Here is a 17902-nt window from a genome sequence, read left to right as displayed (position 1 = left end):
AGTCTTGGACACCCAAGGACTGTTACTGTTATATTGATTGGGGGGGAAAAACAAAATAAAACAAAAGTACATCAAACTAAAACAGTAGAGTCCAGTATTAGTTTGTGAACTTTATTGTTATGCAGTGTACACGACAGCCTATTACATTAGTTAATTGTGTTTCTTTGTTTGGATACTCCTACCTTCACTTCTTTAATCCACAATTTCCCAATAGATCATCTGTTTAAAACAGAGCAGGAATTCAGCATCGTCGTTCTGCATTACACTAATGTGCAAAACCTTCCAAAAATACATTATTTATACAGTGAAAATAAATACAACACGACATTTGCAGCCATCACAGGAGCAACAACACAAAATAGAACATGCTTTGTGGATACAGTATGCAAAATGTGTATTTTCACAGTACATTAGCTTCCTTAGCTTAATGTCATGACATTTCTGTGATGAAAAGTGAAAACTATTATTTAAACTGTTAACAAGCAGGCACAGATAAACGCAGAGCGACCGCGCTTCTTAATTTCTCTCCTTTTTCTTCTTTGTGATCAATTAGCACAATCTGTCAATCAACTTTGATTACTCTTGTAATTTGCGTTCCAGCTCTGAGAAAACCTTGGTATTGATTTCGTCCACTTCATCTTCCACCTGCACGGGAATAAAAGACCAGTCGAGATTAAAATAGTGCTTGCCCCACAAACAAATTCGTACAATGGAAAAATATAGACATCGCAGATTTCACCTATAAACGTGGGTTAACATGGGGGGGAGAAATGACACTGCGTATTTAAAACAACAACATACCTTTGCCTTAAAATTCGCTAGATTACGTAATGCTAACACATAATGGAGAAAACATTTAAAAAGGCTAACGAATAGCATCCCTGTTGCGACGTTACAACCCAATGACCGACCACCAGATATTTGAAAACAACAGTCACCTGCTCCACAGCTTTTACTTCGGGAATGTAGAACTGCATCATGTTCTGAATGCCGTTCTTCAGGGTCACCGTGGAGCTGGGGCATCCCGTGCAGGAGCCCACCAGCTTCAGCTGCACCGTGCCGTCCACAAACCCCTTGAAGACCACATCACCGCCGTCCTCCTGAACTGTCGGCCTGTGTGGATCAGGAGGAGCCATATTATCATTAATTATATAAATTCCTGGAATGAATTAACTCCATTTTCATTATTTTGAAAGGGGGGGGGGGGGTGTCTTGAAATTAATTTGAAATGAATATAAAACATACATTAGTTTATCATCTGAGCTCACTACCTGATTCTGGTGTCAAGAAGCTCCTTAATCATCAACACTACTTCATCATCATCTTCAGAGACACCTACATGTAACAAAAGTCCTCATTTGAGTCATTGCCATAGCTAGCTCTTCAGCTAATCCATTCTCCTAGACTCACTACTTTCTGGGTTCACGTCTCCTGTCGTGATGGGGTCGCCACTCTCAAAGAATTTGGCCATGGTCTCCAGGGCATTTCGCTTGATGTCTGTCCACTCCAAGTCCTCGTCTACCTGTTGAGAACACCGCAGGGTTATTGAAGTTCTCAATACATTGGGGCCTTGAGATACAGATTCAATTTGTTCCATGAACACACCGTAATGAAATAATTAAATAGAATGGAGGGGCATCTCAAAATTTTGCTTTCAAATCAAAGAAGACCAAAAAAAATAAATAAAAAAATAAAAAAAGCTGCTTATATCTCGAAAAACAGTCTGCTCACTCTCACCACTCCAATTACAAAATGTCACACATGCATGGAAATTTGATATCACACTTACTTTAGTGACGGTGATGAAGTCCGGGCCAAAGAACACACTTTTCACACCTTCAATTTCAAAAAGCTCTCTGTAGAAGTTGTGGATGTTTTCACGTTAGTATTGGCTCAATCAAACGTTATCAATAAGTAAATAATTAGTATAATTGTAGTCAGAAGAAGACAGTAAAATAAAGCTGAAAGAGAAGACGTAATCCAAACCTGGCTAGAGTTGAACACTGCGTTGAGCTTTGAGACGGAAAATCCAGTGTTCCGCTTCCTAAAACTGGCTTATCTGGGAGAAACTTCAAGCTTCTCGGGTTTGGGGTGTCTTCAGTCTGGATGGAAACCTGACGTACTAAGAAAAAAAGAAAGCAAGAAGAGGGTCAAGTCGTCAAGATATACTTCAAGTGAGAGCGATGGCCTCTGGTGGCAAGATTCTCACTTGGGACCTGTGTGCTTCTGATGGTGGGTGCAGAAGGGACTCTTTGAAACTGGGTGTGATATGAAATTCCAGGCTTTTCTGGAAACCTAAAACACATTAACAATACTCATTAATATGCGGAAATATGCTCAAAGCCTCAAATTTTGTTTGTTTTGCTACGCGTTGTTAGCAGTTAGCTAATTTAGCTAATGTATGCAATTTAACCTTGATCGGTGCCAATGTAAATTAAATCTGAACGATAACAGGGAGATAATCATAAGAATATGAGGCCGTTATTATAATTGCCAACTAAAATAACTGAGGTTAACGACTCAAAGTGAAAATGAAAGGACAAAACATTCTTCCTTGCAGCAGCTCGCTAACGAGTTAGCCATGTTCGATAGTGCAACTAACGATACGTCAAACTTGACACATTTATCACACCGGGCACATAAAACGCCCACGAAATGCTACAATGTAGTGAAATAAAGTTCAAACCGAATGAGAGTGGTATTTCTCGCCGTCCGTAGCAATGGGCACAAAACCCATCTCGTGTGCGCCGCCATCTTAACTGTTTTGAAAAAATGATGGTGGTGACGTCAGCTATTGTCCCTGGTGATCTCATGTTACCATCAAAATAACTTGCTAACCACAGATACGCACATTTAATAAAAAAAATAGGCAAATAAATAAAAATGTTATACGTTTCAAGGTTCATCATGAAGAGCACTCAATTTCTAGTGTTTCTCAAATACTTAAAACTATATTCATAAAAAAAAAACATTTATTACAAAATAATATTTATTTTTTGGTACATTTTAGGTTTGTGGTTTATTTATCTATTTATCACTTATATATACGTGTCTGGGGAGAAAAGTGTCCAGAATAGCCCATAACAGGGAACTTTAAGTTCCATTTCATGCTGGGCTGCGAGCCAGCAAGGCTCAAGAGTGGCCTATAAACTCAAAATTATTTAAAAATAGTTATAATATCAGTAATGTTACAATGTTTCACAACAGAGACCCAAATTTTGATTTTGAAAGATGTGCAGTTGCCTTGAATCGCCCGTGTGGTGATTACCATGAAAAATGGACATAAGTAAAGATAATAATGACTATCACGAACACGATGTAACAGTGACTGTGATTCATCGAGAACAAACAGGTATTCCAGCCCATGTCCTGCATCCGTTTGTTCTGTCAAACAAAGTAGGCGAGGTATGGAAGACAGGGAGGAGACAAACATACTGAAGCTTAACCGAAGAGAACAAACACACTGCAACATCTCAGACTTGATAAGAAGCATGTAGGTATAAAGTTGGCAGCAAGAACACAGGAAGACAGTAAGGAAAGTGACAGAAGGAAATATTCATTTATTTTTTTCCATTCTCTTTCCAAGACATGTGGCTGTGGATTTTCTTCCCTTTGGCCCTCTCACTGACATCCTTCATTGGAACGTGGGCAGTGTAAGTACACTTGAAATGTCAATGTCCTTATATTTGCGCTTTTGAATTGTGATGCTTGTCACGACAATGCAAATATCCATAAATATTAGTCACATTATAACATGGTCAAAATATGTAGGCCTATGTGTAGTTGGCAAAGGATAGATATGCTTAAATGTGTTTTAAAAAAAATTGAATCGCAATCACGATAATCGTAATTGGATTTTTCTTCTTAATTGTTCAGCCCTAGTTTAATTCCACTTTTTACATAATTTGTCATGGGAAAATGTAAAGCCTGATTAGACAAGAGACAGGAGAAGCACTGAATAGAGATACACTTACAAAACAAAAAAAAAAATCATGTACAACTGATGCACACATTTGAAATAAACATTCCAAGGACTTTTTTTTCTCTCAGGAAAAATTGTGTCTGCTAAGCAGTGCCTGATTATTAAAAAAATTAATTAATTAATAAAAAAAAAAAAATCCAAACATGAAGAGGCCCTGACGCAACTGGCGTCCTCCAAACACATCTCAGACAACTTGCTTTGTTTTGGGAACAAGGTGACCCTTTTTTCTTTTTTTATTCTTACACTACAGCAGAGTTGTTGCAATGAACACAATACATATATTTTATAAGTGCAAATAAATATTTTTCTATCAAATTGTTTATATTTTATAGTATTTTTACTTGAGTTTCTTTATTAGTTTAAAAACCTATGGTATTTTATTGACCTGCATGCATCAAGAATTTGGCACTTTTAACTATAATAACTATGAATTTTATTTAGTGTTAACTTCTTTTTCTACATACCGGTAATTCAAATTTTGTATGATTTTATTCAACCATATATATTTTTTTAGTGTTTTTGCTTGTTTTTTTGTTTTTTTTGTTTTGTTTTTTTGCTTACATCCTGCATTAATGATCTGTATGTGATGAAAAAAATTCTCTTGCTATTCTTTTTTGGTTTCGCTTATTTGTATGAATTTTTCTTGTATATTTGCTGACTTGATTTTATTTCATTTAACTTGATGTGCTGTTTTAACCTATACTATTGACAGTAGTACATCAACGATTTGTGATACTTTTCCAGATATTCCATCGTGCCTAATTAACTTGATATATTTTAATTACTTTTTTTTTCCCATTTGATAGTGATTGTTTTCCTATATGTATTCATTTGCCTTTTTTTTTTTTGTTTTATTAATGCAACTCAACATTTTCATTGTATAGATATGGCTTGGCCTACTCCAACCGACATGTGTGCTCGCTCACTGACTGGTGAGTTTGATCTCATTACTGCCAACACATGAGCAGCGCAAATATAAGAATTAATTTGAACGTTCTTTCTCAGGTGGGGGGAGAACTTCTGCACTATCAATCACACCACTGACTGTTGTAAGGTTCCCACCATAAGGTAACAACAACATATCCAATTCATCATGTATCGTATTACGATAACAGAGCTGAATTTTAATTTGCATTAACCCCCCCACCAAATAAAATAAAAAATCACGTGCAGCACAAGCGGGACCTACGCCCCGGAGAATTCACTTTTCACGGCCATCATCAACGCTGGCTCCTTTCTGTGTGAGTTCTCACGCTCGAGGTGGGGATTCATTTACTCCATTCTCGAATGAGGCTGTGACAAGACTAAATGAGGAAAAAGTGAAGCACTGTGAATATTTTACACAGCCCCAGACATGACATTAGATTTTGTATTGTGGCAACAATATAGATAAGTCAATTAAAAAAATAATAATCTAATTTGCGGCGATGAGTTATGTATAATGTGAGCATGTAATACTGGTTTGTGTGTTCAAGAACAACTTGAACGTCGAGGTATGCAGATGGATCATAGCTTCAATGGAACCTGTTAAATGAGATGTATGTAATTAAAGTAGGAAAAGCCACCAGGTTCTCTATTGTCAATTTAAATGCCTCTAATACTGAAATAAGGTAGATATTATTATCTACATTTCAAATTGCTTCCTCTGTGTAAAATCTGGACAAATCTGCACTGGACATATTAATCTCTCGACATTATTACTATTTTTTTTTGTAGCCACAAAGTAATTTTTCATTGCCACAAATGGGTATATTATGCACACATTAAACATACTTTGTGGACATTAATAAGTATTTTATGTGCATATTATATTGTGTGTACCCTAAATATGCATTCCATTTTTTTTTTTTTTTTTTTAGTTATTTTGTGTGAATGTTACACTTTTTTCGTGGCCACAAATTAGTACAATATGTCATGCAAACATTAAATAGACCTTTTCATGGCCACGAATTAATATTTTGTGGCCACGAGTATTTTTGTGGCCATAAATCAACACAAATTATTTTGTGTGCACATTAAATTGACTTTGTAACAAATTAATATTTTGTTGTCACAAATTAGTCAATTGTAAAAAAAAATTTGGTGCGCATTATAGCTACGGTGCTTCATGATGGGTATAAATTAGTATTTTGCGTCCACTTAGTTTTCCATGCACACATTATACATGTCCACAAATTACCAGTAAGCAATTTGGAGCTACTAATTTTTTTTTTTTGTGTGTACTCATATTAATATTTTGTGTGCACAATATACTTTATTCCTGTCCACAAATGCTTTTTTTTTGTGTACGGTACATGTAATAGCTACTTGTTAGCCAAAATTTTATTTTTACATACACATCTATTTCATGGCCACAAATGTGGATTGTGTGCAGAAAATATGGATGGATGTATGTTATGACTACGTCGTTGCCAAATAAGTACTTACCGTAGCATTTTGTGGCCACAAATTAGTATTAGTGTGTATGTTGTGGGCCCAAATTATGTTTTGGTGTACACGTTACACCTATTTTATCGCCACAATAAAATTATTTCTTTCCTGTGTCATGTTTGGGGATCGGTGCTTTCCAAATGCACTGTATGAATTTTTTATTTTATTTTTTCAAGCTAACCAAAACCTGTGTTGACATGACTTTCTTCTCCTGTAGTTTTCCTCTTCTGCATATTCCACCACGCCCACGTCATGGAAAAAAACGCAAATCACGCCACCTTGAGCAGGTTTGCGTTGGCCTTTGGCATGGTGGCTTCCATGGGATCATTCGCCGCCGGAAACTGCAACGTAAGTGCGAAAACAGATCAATAGCATCATATTTCCTTGTTAAACTATGATGAACTATGAAACAATGTACTGTGACAATACTGAGTAATCATGTCAAGTTTTTGAAAAATATGATGTTTGACATGCATGGAAGAATGCAGTATTAATACTAACATAACAGTAGCAGGCCTTGCCTGTTTCTTCTGTAGCAGTTTTACTAAACTTAGTCCACCGCTTAATACCACTACTATAAAAATTACCAAAATAATAGTAACATAAATATATACTATACAAAAACTAATAACAGCCCATAACTGTGTCATATATCAGTAATATAGGCAGTTATAAACCTTTTTAGGTGTACAAGCGGGTGGCGGCATTAAGTACTTGCTATTACATGCTATTCTAATTATGAAGTTCCTTTGTTATACTATATTAACAACAATGTAATAACATAGTAATAAGCCGTGTTTCCTAGTTACTGCTTCCATTAACACTTGACTGTTGTTTTTACCCACCAGCCTGGGTACCTGACCCTACTCCACCATGCGGCGGCCGGGGTGAGCTTCATGTGCATCTGCGGCTACACGGTCCTACTCACCGCACTTACGGGTAGATGTCTGCTGACGGGATACGAGAACTTACTCTACCCGCTACGTGTCGTGTCCACGGTGCAACAGACCATCCTCACCCTCTGCTGTATCCTGTTTAAAAAAAAAATGTTTAGTGATTCTTGTGGTATGCAAAAGAATCACCGAATTAAATATTCAAATCGCTTATCCTAAATGATAATGTTAAACAATACTTTTTAGGAATAAAACAACGGACTCATTTTTCGCTGCTGTATTTCGATTGTGGTTGTACTCTGAGATAAATATTTTTTTGAGGTGATACTTGGTGTAAAACGCTGCAAGCACTAGTATGTACTGTAATGCAACAGAGTCATTTAGTAGTGTTGGAACAGGATGTGTGAGGTCTGACCAACTCTGGTCTGAGATAGCGTCATCCTGTTGACAAAGTGGGCCTGGCTACAACAGTGGCACGTATTGTCTCACCCTGCCATGGTTACATTTCACCTACAATCAGTCCATTTATAATGCTGCAAAATTGTTTCCAAAAGCCAAACGTGAATGTGTGAACTGGAAAATATACAGTTTATATTTTGTAAGGTTATGACTTTTTTTTTTTTCCTCAAGAAAAATAACGTTTAGTTAGAAAATATACAATTGAAGCATACAGTAGTTTTTGTTTTTTTTGTAGGTTTGTAAAAAGATACTACAGTATTTTGTTCCTCAAAAATTATATTTAGCCTGACGACGGCAACTTTTTTTCTAAAGAAAAATTATGGAAAATTGTCCTCAAAAGTACAACCACATTTTTTTTTTTAAATTACAAAAGTTTTTTTTTTCACTTAAACTAAAAACATACCAAAAAAATTATCAAGATGACTTTCACTTTCACAAATTATTTATTTATTTATTTTTTATAAATTAAAACAATGTAATGACTTTTTTTCTGTGGGGAAAAAACAAAACAAACAAAAAACTTTTTTTTAAAGAATTGTTTATGAAAAGAAAACCTCACAAACTGTAAAGACACTGTTCATTGTGGCACCCTTTATCCTTAGATAACGAGAAAGTCTGACAATTCTCAGTTAATTCCGAGCCCGAATCTTGTGAACCCTTAACTCGAATCCACTCTCAGATGCGTTCTGCTTCGCCCATCAAGACTACTACTACATACACCTGTCGGCCGTTTTCGAATGGATCCTCAGTGCCAACCTGGAGCTTTTCGAGCTCAGCTACATGGTGGAATTCAGCTTCTTTTCCTCCTACATGCTGTCCAACCTATACAGCCAACGTGAGGAGGAGAGACCTTTCATGTTGGCCTAACAGACTATGAGGAGGCTACCCGGGTCCTGCTGGAGAACGGGTAGTCGGGACGATGAATATATAAGGACTTTCCAAAGACTGACTGTTGCTGTCAATATTTATTAATAGATGAGCTTTGACTGTAAAGATTACTCGTGTTGTGTTGACGCCTTTACTGTAATCCCTCAGATGCCAAAGAAGAAGAAAAATCCTGTAGTGCTGGATGGCTGGGACGTTGCTAACACTTTGTGGATGTTGTCATCCTTCTCGCCAAGGTGTGACCAACAATGTGGATGACAAGCATGTGCTGAAAAACAAACACCTTTTGTAGTGTAAGTGACACGAAATCGTTATGCAATACCTCATTCATTCAATATGAAGTCTACAGCGGTGCTTTGGGAGTGGCCCATTACGTTTTGTTTTTTGTTTATTATTAGCGCCATCAACTCTTGTGAGAAAAAAATTTCAGAGCAAGAACTGTAAAACATGGAACAATTTTTCACAGATTACAACCATTTTGTTATTTTTGGGTGGCTGGTGCGGATTAGGACCATTTCCATTCATTTCAATGGGGCAAAGATGCTTTGAGGAATGAGTGTTTTGAGCTACAAGCATGGTCCTGGAACAAATTCAACTCCTATCTCAAGGCGCCACTATATGTACGAACGGGACTGCACAACTTTACCAGGCAGTCAAGTCTGTGCTGCTTATCAGAAGTTAACGCTAATCTGTGCATCGGCATCCCAACAAAATTCACTGCAGCTCTGCCTACCTTTTGGGGTTCGACATAGAGCTTTCCGCAGTCCCTTGATGGATGAGCGCTTCAGACTGAGTATTCTTGTCTCACTTCAAAGTGGCTCTGGATCCTCACCCAGCATGAAAACGTTCCTATTTATGAAATTGCTACAAAAAGATTTAGAAGAAAATATAATATTGTCTGTGCAGCAGTTTATAACTGAGACTCTGATAACGAGAACGGGCTAGCTCAACTTTCCAGACACCTCAAAATTTGCAATTAAACCGACGTTAATGTGAAAGTATTAGCAGTGACTTTTTGGGATGTCTTACTGGTGCTACAAAGACAACACAGAGCAGCATGTGGTTTTAATGCAAAGCACTGAACCTTTACTTGAAAGAAGGTAATTAATATACATCCTGGGGGAACAGATAAAGTACACTATGCAAAGAAAAAAAAAAAAGATCATTCCACAATGAATATCTTTTCAAGTTGCATCAATACAGAGGGAGAAAGAGATATTTGTCATTATGTGTCTCATTATCTACAATTTGTTAGCGAGAGAACAGTGAAAATCACAAAAAAATGTTGGGTCAGTATCTTAACTGTATGGTACACTGTAAAAAAATGTCATCTAAGAATGCAGTAGTTCACGTTTTCATCTTTAACAAAACATTAAAAAACAAAAAACAAAATCCGACCTCAACTGCAAAGCATACATTATAAATAAATGTAAAGAGGGCAAAAGAGGAGAAAAAAAAAATACAAGCAATAATCCACAATTCCAGCATGGCTGAAACTATAAGTGGCCTTAAAAATGCAGACCACTGGGGAGCGTGGCCACAGGTCCTTTTTTTTTCTTTTTCATTTTAATACTTTTTTTTTTTTTTTTTAATAAACCAAGATTCTTCATGATGGCATGTCAGCTCACTGTGTAACACTTGAGAGAATAAATCAAGTTAAAACTGCTCTTCAACTATTTCAGATGCATACAGTTTCCCCCTCAACAAAAATTTTGACATTTCTTGCCTTGCTGCTAAACCGGAACACATTGAAATTGAACAGTGGTGCATTATGTGTTTTTTTTTGTTTTTTTTGTTTTTTGTTTTTTTAAACCTCAATGAAAAGGAACAACATTATTGTAGTTGACTTCAACTCAAAACGTTACCATGAAGAAGAAGATGATGATGATGATGATGATGATGATTTGGGCTTGCAATTGTTGAAATCTATCGGCGTGGGTGACGGGCATTCAAATAGAATACATGTTCTTGGTGGTGGAGCCGCTCTTGCTGGACGTGTCGTCGTGCGACTGGTAGCCCAGCATGGCTTTGCTGGGGATGCTCAAAAGGTCTTTGTAAGTTTGCCTGTCAATGAGAGAAAACACAAAAAAATAAGGTTGCTGCTGCCATCTTGTGGTCACTTTGTTTTTCCATCACTGCGTTTAAAAAAACAAAACAAAACAAAAAACACTTTTGGGTTGGCACCAATACAATTCAAATAAATAAAATGTACAAAAAATTACAATATACAGAATAAAAAAAAATAATAATAAAAAAATAGAAATGTGGTGTGTTTACAATATTGACTTTCCCTTTTTTTAATTGAATTACTAAAATAAGCTTTTCAAGCACATTCTAATTTTATTGAGATCAGGGTTATAACAGTTTTGGATTTGTCATTAAAGCTAGCTTTAAAAAACAAACAAACAAACAAACAAAAACTCATTCACTCCCAGTGACAAGTATACTTGTCAATTATAATTTTTCAGAGGGTGGATAGACAGAAAGAATCTGATTATGCTCCACTGTAAATGTCAAACTTGGAAACAACTTTACTGATGCCCAACCATAGGTAGATGACATCATTGCCCCATTGCACAGTTTCAGAGTCCATGGGAGAAATGGCTGTATTTTGGCAAACCTACATTTTTCTGTCGTCAATTATAAAAGAACGGAACCGGGGGGAAATAAAAAAAAAAAAAGTATTTATTCTATTCTGTCATTTGGTAGATTCGGCTTATATATAATTATTGAACGTAATATCACATGGGTATTGAAAATTTTGAAATTTTCTAAAATGGCTAGCAGTGAAAGAGTTTAATTTGTTTTGACTTTTGTTTTTAAAAATCTGTTTAGTTTTTGGAGCAAGTTTATTACTTTTTATTTCTCTGAAAATGTTTTGTTTTAATTTAGTTTTAGAATATTTATTTTTAATATGGGGCATTTCTTGCCAGCAAGATTAAAGAAAGATAGATGACGGATGGTCAGACAAATGTGACAGATGTAGCTAGCTATAGATAAAAAAAAAAAAAAGCTCATGTATGACATCACAAAGACCAAAATGATGCTAGTCTTAATTAGCAGCATAAGCATAATATGTCGTTTCAATTTGTTAGCATTTTTCTTTAAGATCCCACACCCCAATTTTAGTTGGAGTTTACTCATTTTTGTTGACAATAATAACCGTGATCGAGATGCACGTGTAGCTTGCGCGAGTGTAAAGGACGACAAAGTGCAGAGCTCACCCTATCGTCATGATGGCGTCCCTGTTTTGGCAGTTGCTGGTCCAGATGGCTATTTTGTCCGCTTTGTGTCTGACGTTGACCACGGCGCCGCACACGTCATCGCTCGCCTCATCGAATGACTCGCCCACCAAACACAGGAGCTGCGAAAACACGCACCCCGTCATAAATACATGACACTAACATCAGCACGTACACGCCTTTGACTCACTCACACTAATTTCTAGAGTTACTGTCGCTTGGTTTAAGGCTGTCACAAATGATTCTTTTTAGAATCGACTACCCTTTTGCTTACTTGAATAATCATATTTCTTGGTGAAAACGTGTGTGCGCAATCTATGTAGTGCGTTTGTTTATATTATAATGCCCCCTGGTGGCTAATGCACACACAACCGACTCACAATTCCCATTGAAATAATGCATGAAATCATGATGCACAAATTGTTTTCATTCTTGACTCTAATTGACAATATCAAGGTACCAGTGAGTGTATTGCCCTATGCGCACTCTCACCGTCTCCATCCAGTAGCGATCGAGGTCGTTGTGCCGCTGGAGTTTATTGAGGGTCATCAGCCACCGCCCCCCCAGTTTGTTGCGGTCGTCCTCCCACATGGGCTTGATGCCGTCCTGGAACGTAACGCACACACGAACACACACACGCCTGTCATGACAGCTGTCACAAGCAGCGTATTTGTGAGCTTGTTGGTAGGAGGTAAGGTACCTTGAATAAGCAATAATCACAGCCAAAGACGAGCTTGCTGGGCTGCTGTATGTGGTTGTATAATCTGAAAGCAGCAAATAAAAGGCTCAGAAAGAAAATATACGCTTTGATAGGAAATCGACCAAGTGATAGCATGCAAATTGAAAAACAAAGTAATTTGGATGAGCTGCGATTCAAGGCACCACTGTATATTAATGAATTAATTTCTGTATATTCTTTCTTAATGTCAAGCCTCACATAAGTGTTTTAATACTGACTAATGAGACTTGTGTATTTTTGTGGTTGACAGGGTCGTTCCTTTTTTATTTAATCAGCGGATAAACTCTGACAAGACCATCTTCCTGGCATAAGAGAAAACAATGGCAGTTATTTAAGAAGCTCAGTGAAGCACTCTAGCAATAACCATTGCACTGCGGCAACGTTAAAATATTGAGAACCGGTTTGTCTCCAGTTCATAACAGATTTATGATGGAACAGACTGTTTCAATTTTCATTATTTGCTGTGGGAAATGTTTGTGAAAGCAGCTTTCTGCTCGGACAAGATTGTATTCTTCAGTTGGGGTTCTGCAGTTATTATTTGTTGGCTGTTCAGTGATTAATTTAAAAAATAGGCCACATTCAAAGGCAATTCTTTTGGATACTAGTAGAGCAAGTAATCTAAAACATATTTTAGGTTGGTGTTGCTACTTTTGTCGAATGGTAAAAAGACTCAATTATCACTGATGGTAACTTGTAGCCTGACGATGGCTGACCAAGACTTAGATAAGATAATTTACATACAGTGAACCACCTTTTTATAGTGACTGATATATAAAATCTGCAATATAAAAACATTTTGGCAGTCGTAATACTCCCACATTCTTTAAATAAACAAAAAAATAATATAGCACACTGAATTTAAACGTATTTGAAAAAAAAGTAAGCTGCAGTAAAGTTTATTAGCTTGTAAGCTTATCAGAAAATACATGTTTGTTTTTATTTACTTTTTAACCCTATGTAGCGCTATAGGTTTATACAATGTGACAAATTTGGTAACTTTCCTTGTACCAACATATGTAGAACACACCCTCAATTTTTGACATTTTTAGTAAAAAAAAAAAAAAAAGTGTATTATACAAGAGAAATTACAGTCTGTGATGTGACTGACAGTAGCTCAGTAAGCAGTATTTTTTTTAATGTACATGTACTGTCATCTTAATGTTTAATTTGCCTGTATCTTAGTATGATTAAAAAAAGAAAGAATTATGTAAAATAAACCTAATTTATTGTAATGCAAATTAAATTAATTATTGTGTTTCATGAATAAATAAGCAGGTATTGGAAAAATAGTTGCATTATTAAATCACAATCAAAACATAGGGGGGAAAAACAGTTGGATCATTTTCCTAAATTGTTGAGCCATAAAACAACCAACCGGTTTAAAAAAAAAAAAAAAAAAAGAAAAAAAAAGAAAGAAGAAACGCATTATAGCGTGGGAAAACTGCATCGTGCAATTCCAGGGAGGACAGTGATTAAAATTGCTGATTTGAGTGCCCAAATAAAAAAATACTCACGCCCAGAAGTCCTCCACTGTGTCAAATTTGGAAATAAGACGCAAGTTCTCCGTCCAGCTTTTGCTTTTGTCGTTTTTGAAATACCACAGGGCCCATCTGGGAGGAGGGAAACAACAACAAACAGTCAGCTTTCACACGGTCGTGGCAAATAACTTTTGAGTGAATTAATGAAGTTTCTAATGGGCGGACACGCTCTCTTCTCGTCTCTGTGTATGAGAACGGCATTTGGCATTTGACAGTCTTGTTCCCAAGAATCATCGGCAGCTGATAAACAGGGGATGGAGCGGAAGACGACAATGCTGCCAGAATGCTTATGAATGCCAGAGAAGAGTGAAAAGTGCAGCACAAGTGCAGCCTTTGTTTACGGCCACTGAGGTGATTCTTTCATTTGTTTGGAGAGTGGGCGGGGCCGGCGGGGGGCAATGTGGGGCCATCATCTGAACTCCATGACTCCCCTTGCTACAGTCCCACCCGGCCACACACTCACCCTGCACCCAAGCCGTAAACATGACGAGGTAAACGTTCGTTTTACACCCTGCAACAGCGAACCGAGCGTGAAGACGCTCATTGTCCACCGTAATAACACGAGGCGGCACCGGCAAACAGGAGAAGCCTGGAAAAGCCTAATGGTCTAGAAGGCACTTAGCAACAGAACTATTCATAAACAACAACAATCCCACTAAACATGAATAGGTACCCACAACCCCAAAGTCAAGTACTGTACAGCACAACTGTGACAATGACTTTCATCCAAGGATTGCAGGGGGTTGAAAATGTTTTCTTAATTTTCTGTTTGTTCTGTACTGTATTCGGTTTGAATCCACATTTTTCTTCATCCATTTTTGTTCATTCACCTTCCATATCAATTTCTTGTATAAATTCAAAGATTAAACCCAAAAATTGAGAAAAATAATAGAATAAATTCTAAAATCGCAAGTTGCTTGTCACTGTAATTAGCAGATAAGATGACAGACAGCCAAGCTTCTTCTATTTCTTCTTCTACCTCTTTGCATTTCCCATCAGTCCAGGTGCCCCATGGCACCATTCTGCCTCTCATAGATTATTAGCCTTGGTTCTATGAAAGATATGTTTGGTTGCTCGTCATCTTGAGTCCCTTACACACACACACGTATATGCCCGTTTTTTTTCATCATGCGAGAGGTTTCACATATTAAAAATCAATTTTGATGTTAAAACTCATTGTCAGCCATTTAGAGCATTGAAATTTTCAATATCCACATAATGCTGGATTCCATGATTATATATACACTGAATCTATCAAACGGAAGATTAGACTCTCTTTCTGCGTTTTTTTCCTTCTTAATAATCAGCAGTAGAAAAAAAAAAGTTAGGTTCACAAAATTCGGCTGGGTTCTGCCACATAAAATATTCTCCTGCATATTTAGTGGAGATAAGCTTTATGGGTGCTTTTAAGAAGCACAATCACTGTTTTCATTCTCACCTGTTTTGCAAGGGGTGTTTGATGTACTGTTCCTGGTTTGCAACTTGGCAGTCGGGTTGCGGCTCTTCAGTTTCGGGTGCCTTCTGCAAGGAGGCGAGAGAAAAGGCAAAACACATTGGTGGTCTTAGATTTCATGTACTAATCACCTTCTTCAGTTAAACAATTAAATTATTAGCTGAAAAACATATCTTAACTTTGATACAGATGAGGAGAAATGCAAAATATCGCAAGATAGAATTTGTAGCAAAGTATAAAAATGGCGTATGCTGGCATCATGCCCTACAGCTGCAATGTAGCATTTGTCAGTATTACTGCTCTCCATTCTGGGTGGAATGGTGGTCTACCGTTAGTTTGCTTGTGTTCTTTTATCTATATGTTTTATTGTTATGACATGAATCGTGCTTCTACCTTTGCGGCCTGAGAACACTTACAAAACAGAGCTATGCCTAAAGGGGTTTTTATTTTCTGATTAAATAAAGGGTTTGATAGATTGCTTGATACAAAGGGTTTTAACCATTATATAAAGGTAGACAGGAATAAAGGTATTTATGAACGTTTTGAGAGAGGACATCTACTAACTTAACTGGGCAAATAGGGTTCTCACAGTTCACTGTTTGTTAGGATTTGTACACGCTAGTTGTCAACCTTACTGCACCACTATATCGTTTAGAGGTTTGATGTCAATAGTATATTGACTGTGCTAATTATCTTTTATCAAAACCACTAAACATCCAATACGTGGTGGCTCTTGAGGACGGGGGTTGATACAGATGAATGTCATTGTCATTTATGTCAATGGGGATTGAGAATGTTGATTTGATGGATGGAGTACTATGCCAACGTTACCACCATTCGTTTCAACATATTAACTCGTGAAAGTGCGTTCATTGGCCTTGCGTGCACGCATTCGTTGTCTTAAATGCCAATGTGTGACTTTTAGGAACACTGAATGGTCGAAATGAGGAATAGAAACTGATCAAACCTAAGTAACCGAAAATAAAAATCTCCACAGGAGAACAGCTTCTTAACGGATTAAAACGATATAGATACAGTACAACACTGGCAACTGTACACATGGTCAGGTAAATAAACACAAATACATAATAAAAGCCCGACTGTTTCTTTGTGGCTAATGATGTATTTATATAGCCTCCGGTTCTAGATTTAAAGCTAGGCTAGCCTGGCTCCAAGCTTACACACACACACACGTGTCACAATTTAATTAACGATTCAAAACGACGTTCATTTCAAGCTCATTAAAGTTGCCGCGAAAACGCAGAACCATTATCATTTATAACAGGTAAGCCTTCAATATTCTTGTATTTCATCCCAACAACTCATTGAATGGAGTTTGAATGATGCGTCCAGGCAGCCAAGCCTCCCTCCCAGCCGACAAAAGTGAGCCACTGGCTGGATGCTAAATGCTGCTAACAGCTACCCACGCCAAAAGACGCCCCTTGTGAACGAAACCACAAGGAGTTCTTTTGAGAATACTCGATGTCGTCCCAACTATGTGCTCCTAAATTGCAAAGTGGTCAAACATAGAGAGGATGCGGACACTTTTTTTTTTTTTACGAGGGAACCCGGTCGATTTTCTCAGTTAGCACTTACCGGTTCCGATGTCGCCATCTTGACAAGTAGAAATGATCTGCGCGTTAAGCCCGCTGCGTCACACTGGAGCCACTCACGTACGGAAGCCGCTACCGCACAAACATGGCTGACATACGTCAGTTTACTCCCGGATGTAAATAATAAATGTTCACGCATTTATTATATTAACACATAGAATGAAACATTTTAGGTTAAATTTTCACGGTTTAATTAAGTTGGCTACAATACGGAAAACCATACCAGCCAATTATGGCCTATTATGCCACCCTTCATATTTACTAACATTGAGTAAACTGTTGGCTAATTTTCCATTTTTATATGAACTTGAATTCTACAATAGCAATAATGATTTGCATTTGACAAATATGACCATTTTAATTTAATAATTTAAAATTAAGATTTATATATATATATATATATATATATATATATATATATATATATATATATATATATATATATATATATATATATATATACACACACACACATATATATATATATATATATATATATATATATATATATATATATATATATATATATATATATATATATATATATATATATATAATGTATCTATTTATTTATGTGAAGTCCGAGGTGAAAGTAAATTCCATCCTTGGTTCTTCAGTCAAACGTAATCAAATTTAGCGAATGACTCATCTTGCACATGAAGAGAACA

The 17902-nt window shown here is 36.8% G+C and overlaps 3 protein-coding genes across 3 annotated transcripts; 1 reads left to right on the top strand and 2 right to left on the bottom strand.

Moving 5' to 3' along the window:
• Window positions 1-97: 97 nt before the first annotated feature.
• Window positions 98-2848, bottom strand: LOC144001072 (NFU1 iron-sulfur cluster scaffold homolog, mitochondrial). Its single transcript, XM_077495036.1, has 8 exons — window positions 2687-2848; window positions 2210-2295; window positions 1987-2122; window positions 1790-1856; window positions 1411-1522; window positions 1272-1335; window positions 939-1113; window positions 98-645 (listed from the first exon to the last, which is right to left on the bottom strand). The coding sequence occupies exons 1-8, from the start codon at window positions 2752-2754 to the stop codon at window positions 577-579; spliced, it is 777 nt and encodes a 258-aa protein (XP_077351162.1). The 5' UTR covers window positions 2755-2848; the 3' UTR covers window positions 98-576.
• Window positions 2849-3359: 511 nt separating this feature from the next.
• Window positions 3360-10757, top strand: LOC144001299 (transmembrane protein 150A). The gene is made up of 8 exons (XM_077495508.1): window positions 3360-3493; window positions 3587-3653; window positions 4867-4914; window positions 4988-5050; window positions 5156-5223; window positions 6630-6760; window positions 7261-7438; window positions 8444-10757. The coding sequence occupies exons 2-8, from the start codon at window positions 3589-3591 to the stop codon at window positions 8629-8631; spliced, it is 741 nt and encodes a 246-aa protein (XP_077351634.1). The 5' UTR covers window positions 3360-3493; window positions 3587-3588; the 3' UTR covers window positions 8632-10757.
• On the bottom strand, window positions 9710-17331 carry eif4e1c (eukaryotic translation initiation factor 4E family member 1c). The gene is made up of 7 exons (XM_077495509.1): window positions 17218-17331; window positions 15607-15689; window positions 14145-14240; window positions 12592-12655; window positions 12384-12497; window positions 11874-12013; window positions 9710-10713 (listed from the first exon to the last, which is right to left on the bottom strand). The coding sequence occupies exons 1-7, from the start codon at window positions 17233-17235 to the stop codon at window positions 10599-10601; spliced, it is 630 nt and encodes a 209-aa protein (XP_077351635.1). The 5' UTR covers window positions 17236-17331; the 3' UTR covers window positions 9710-10598.
• Window positions 17332-17902: the final 571 nt, after the last annotated feature.

The sequence above is a fragment of the Festucalex cinctus genome, chromosome 14 (genome assembly GCF_051991245.1).
Source record: "Festucalex cinctus isolate MCC-2025b chromosome 14, RoL_Fcin_1.0, whole genome shotgun sequence".
Lineage (NCBI taxonomy): Eukaryota > Metazoa > Chordata > Actinopteri > Syngnathiformes > Syngnathidae > Festucalex > Festucalex cinctus.
Note: the sequence above shows the minus strand (reverse complement) of the source record. Positions and strands in the feature narration are given on the sequence as shown.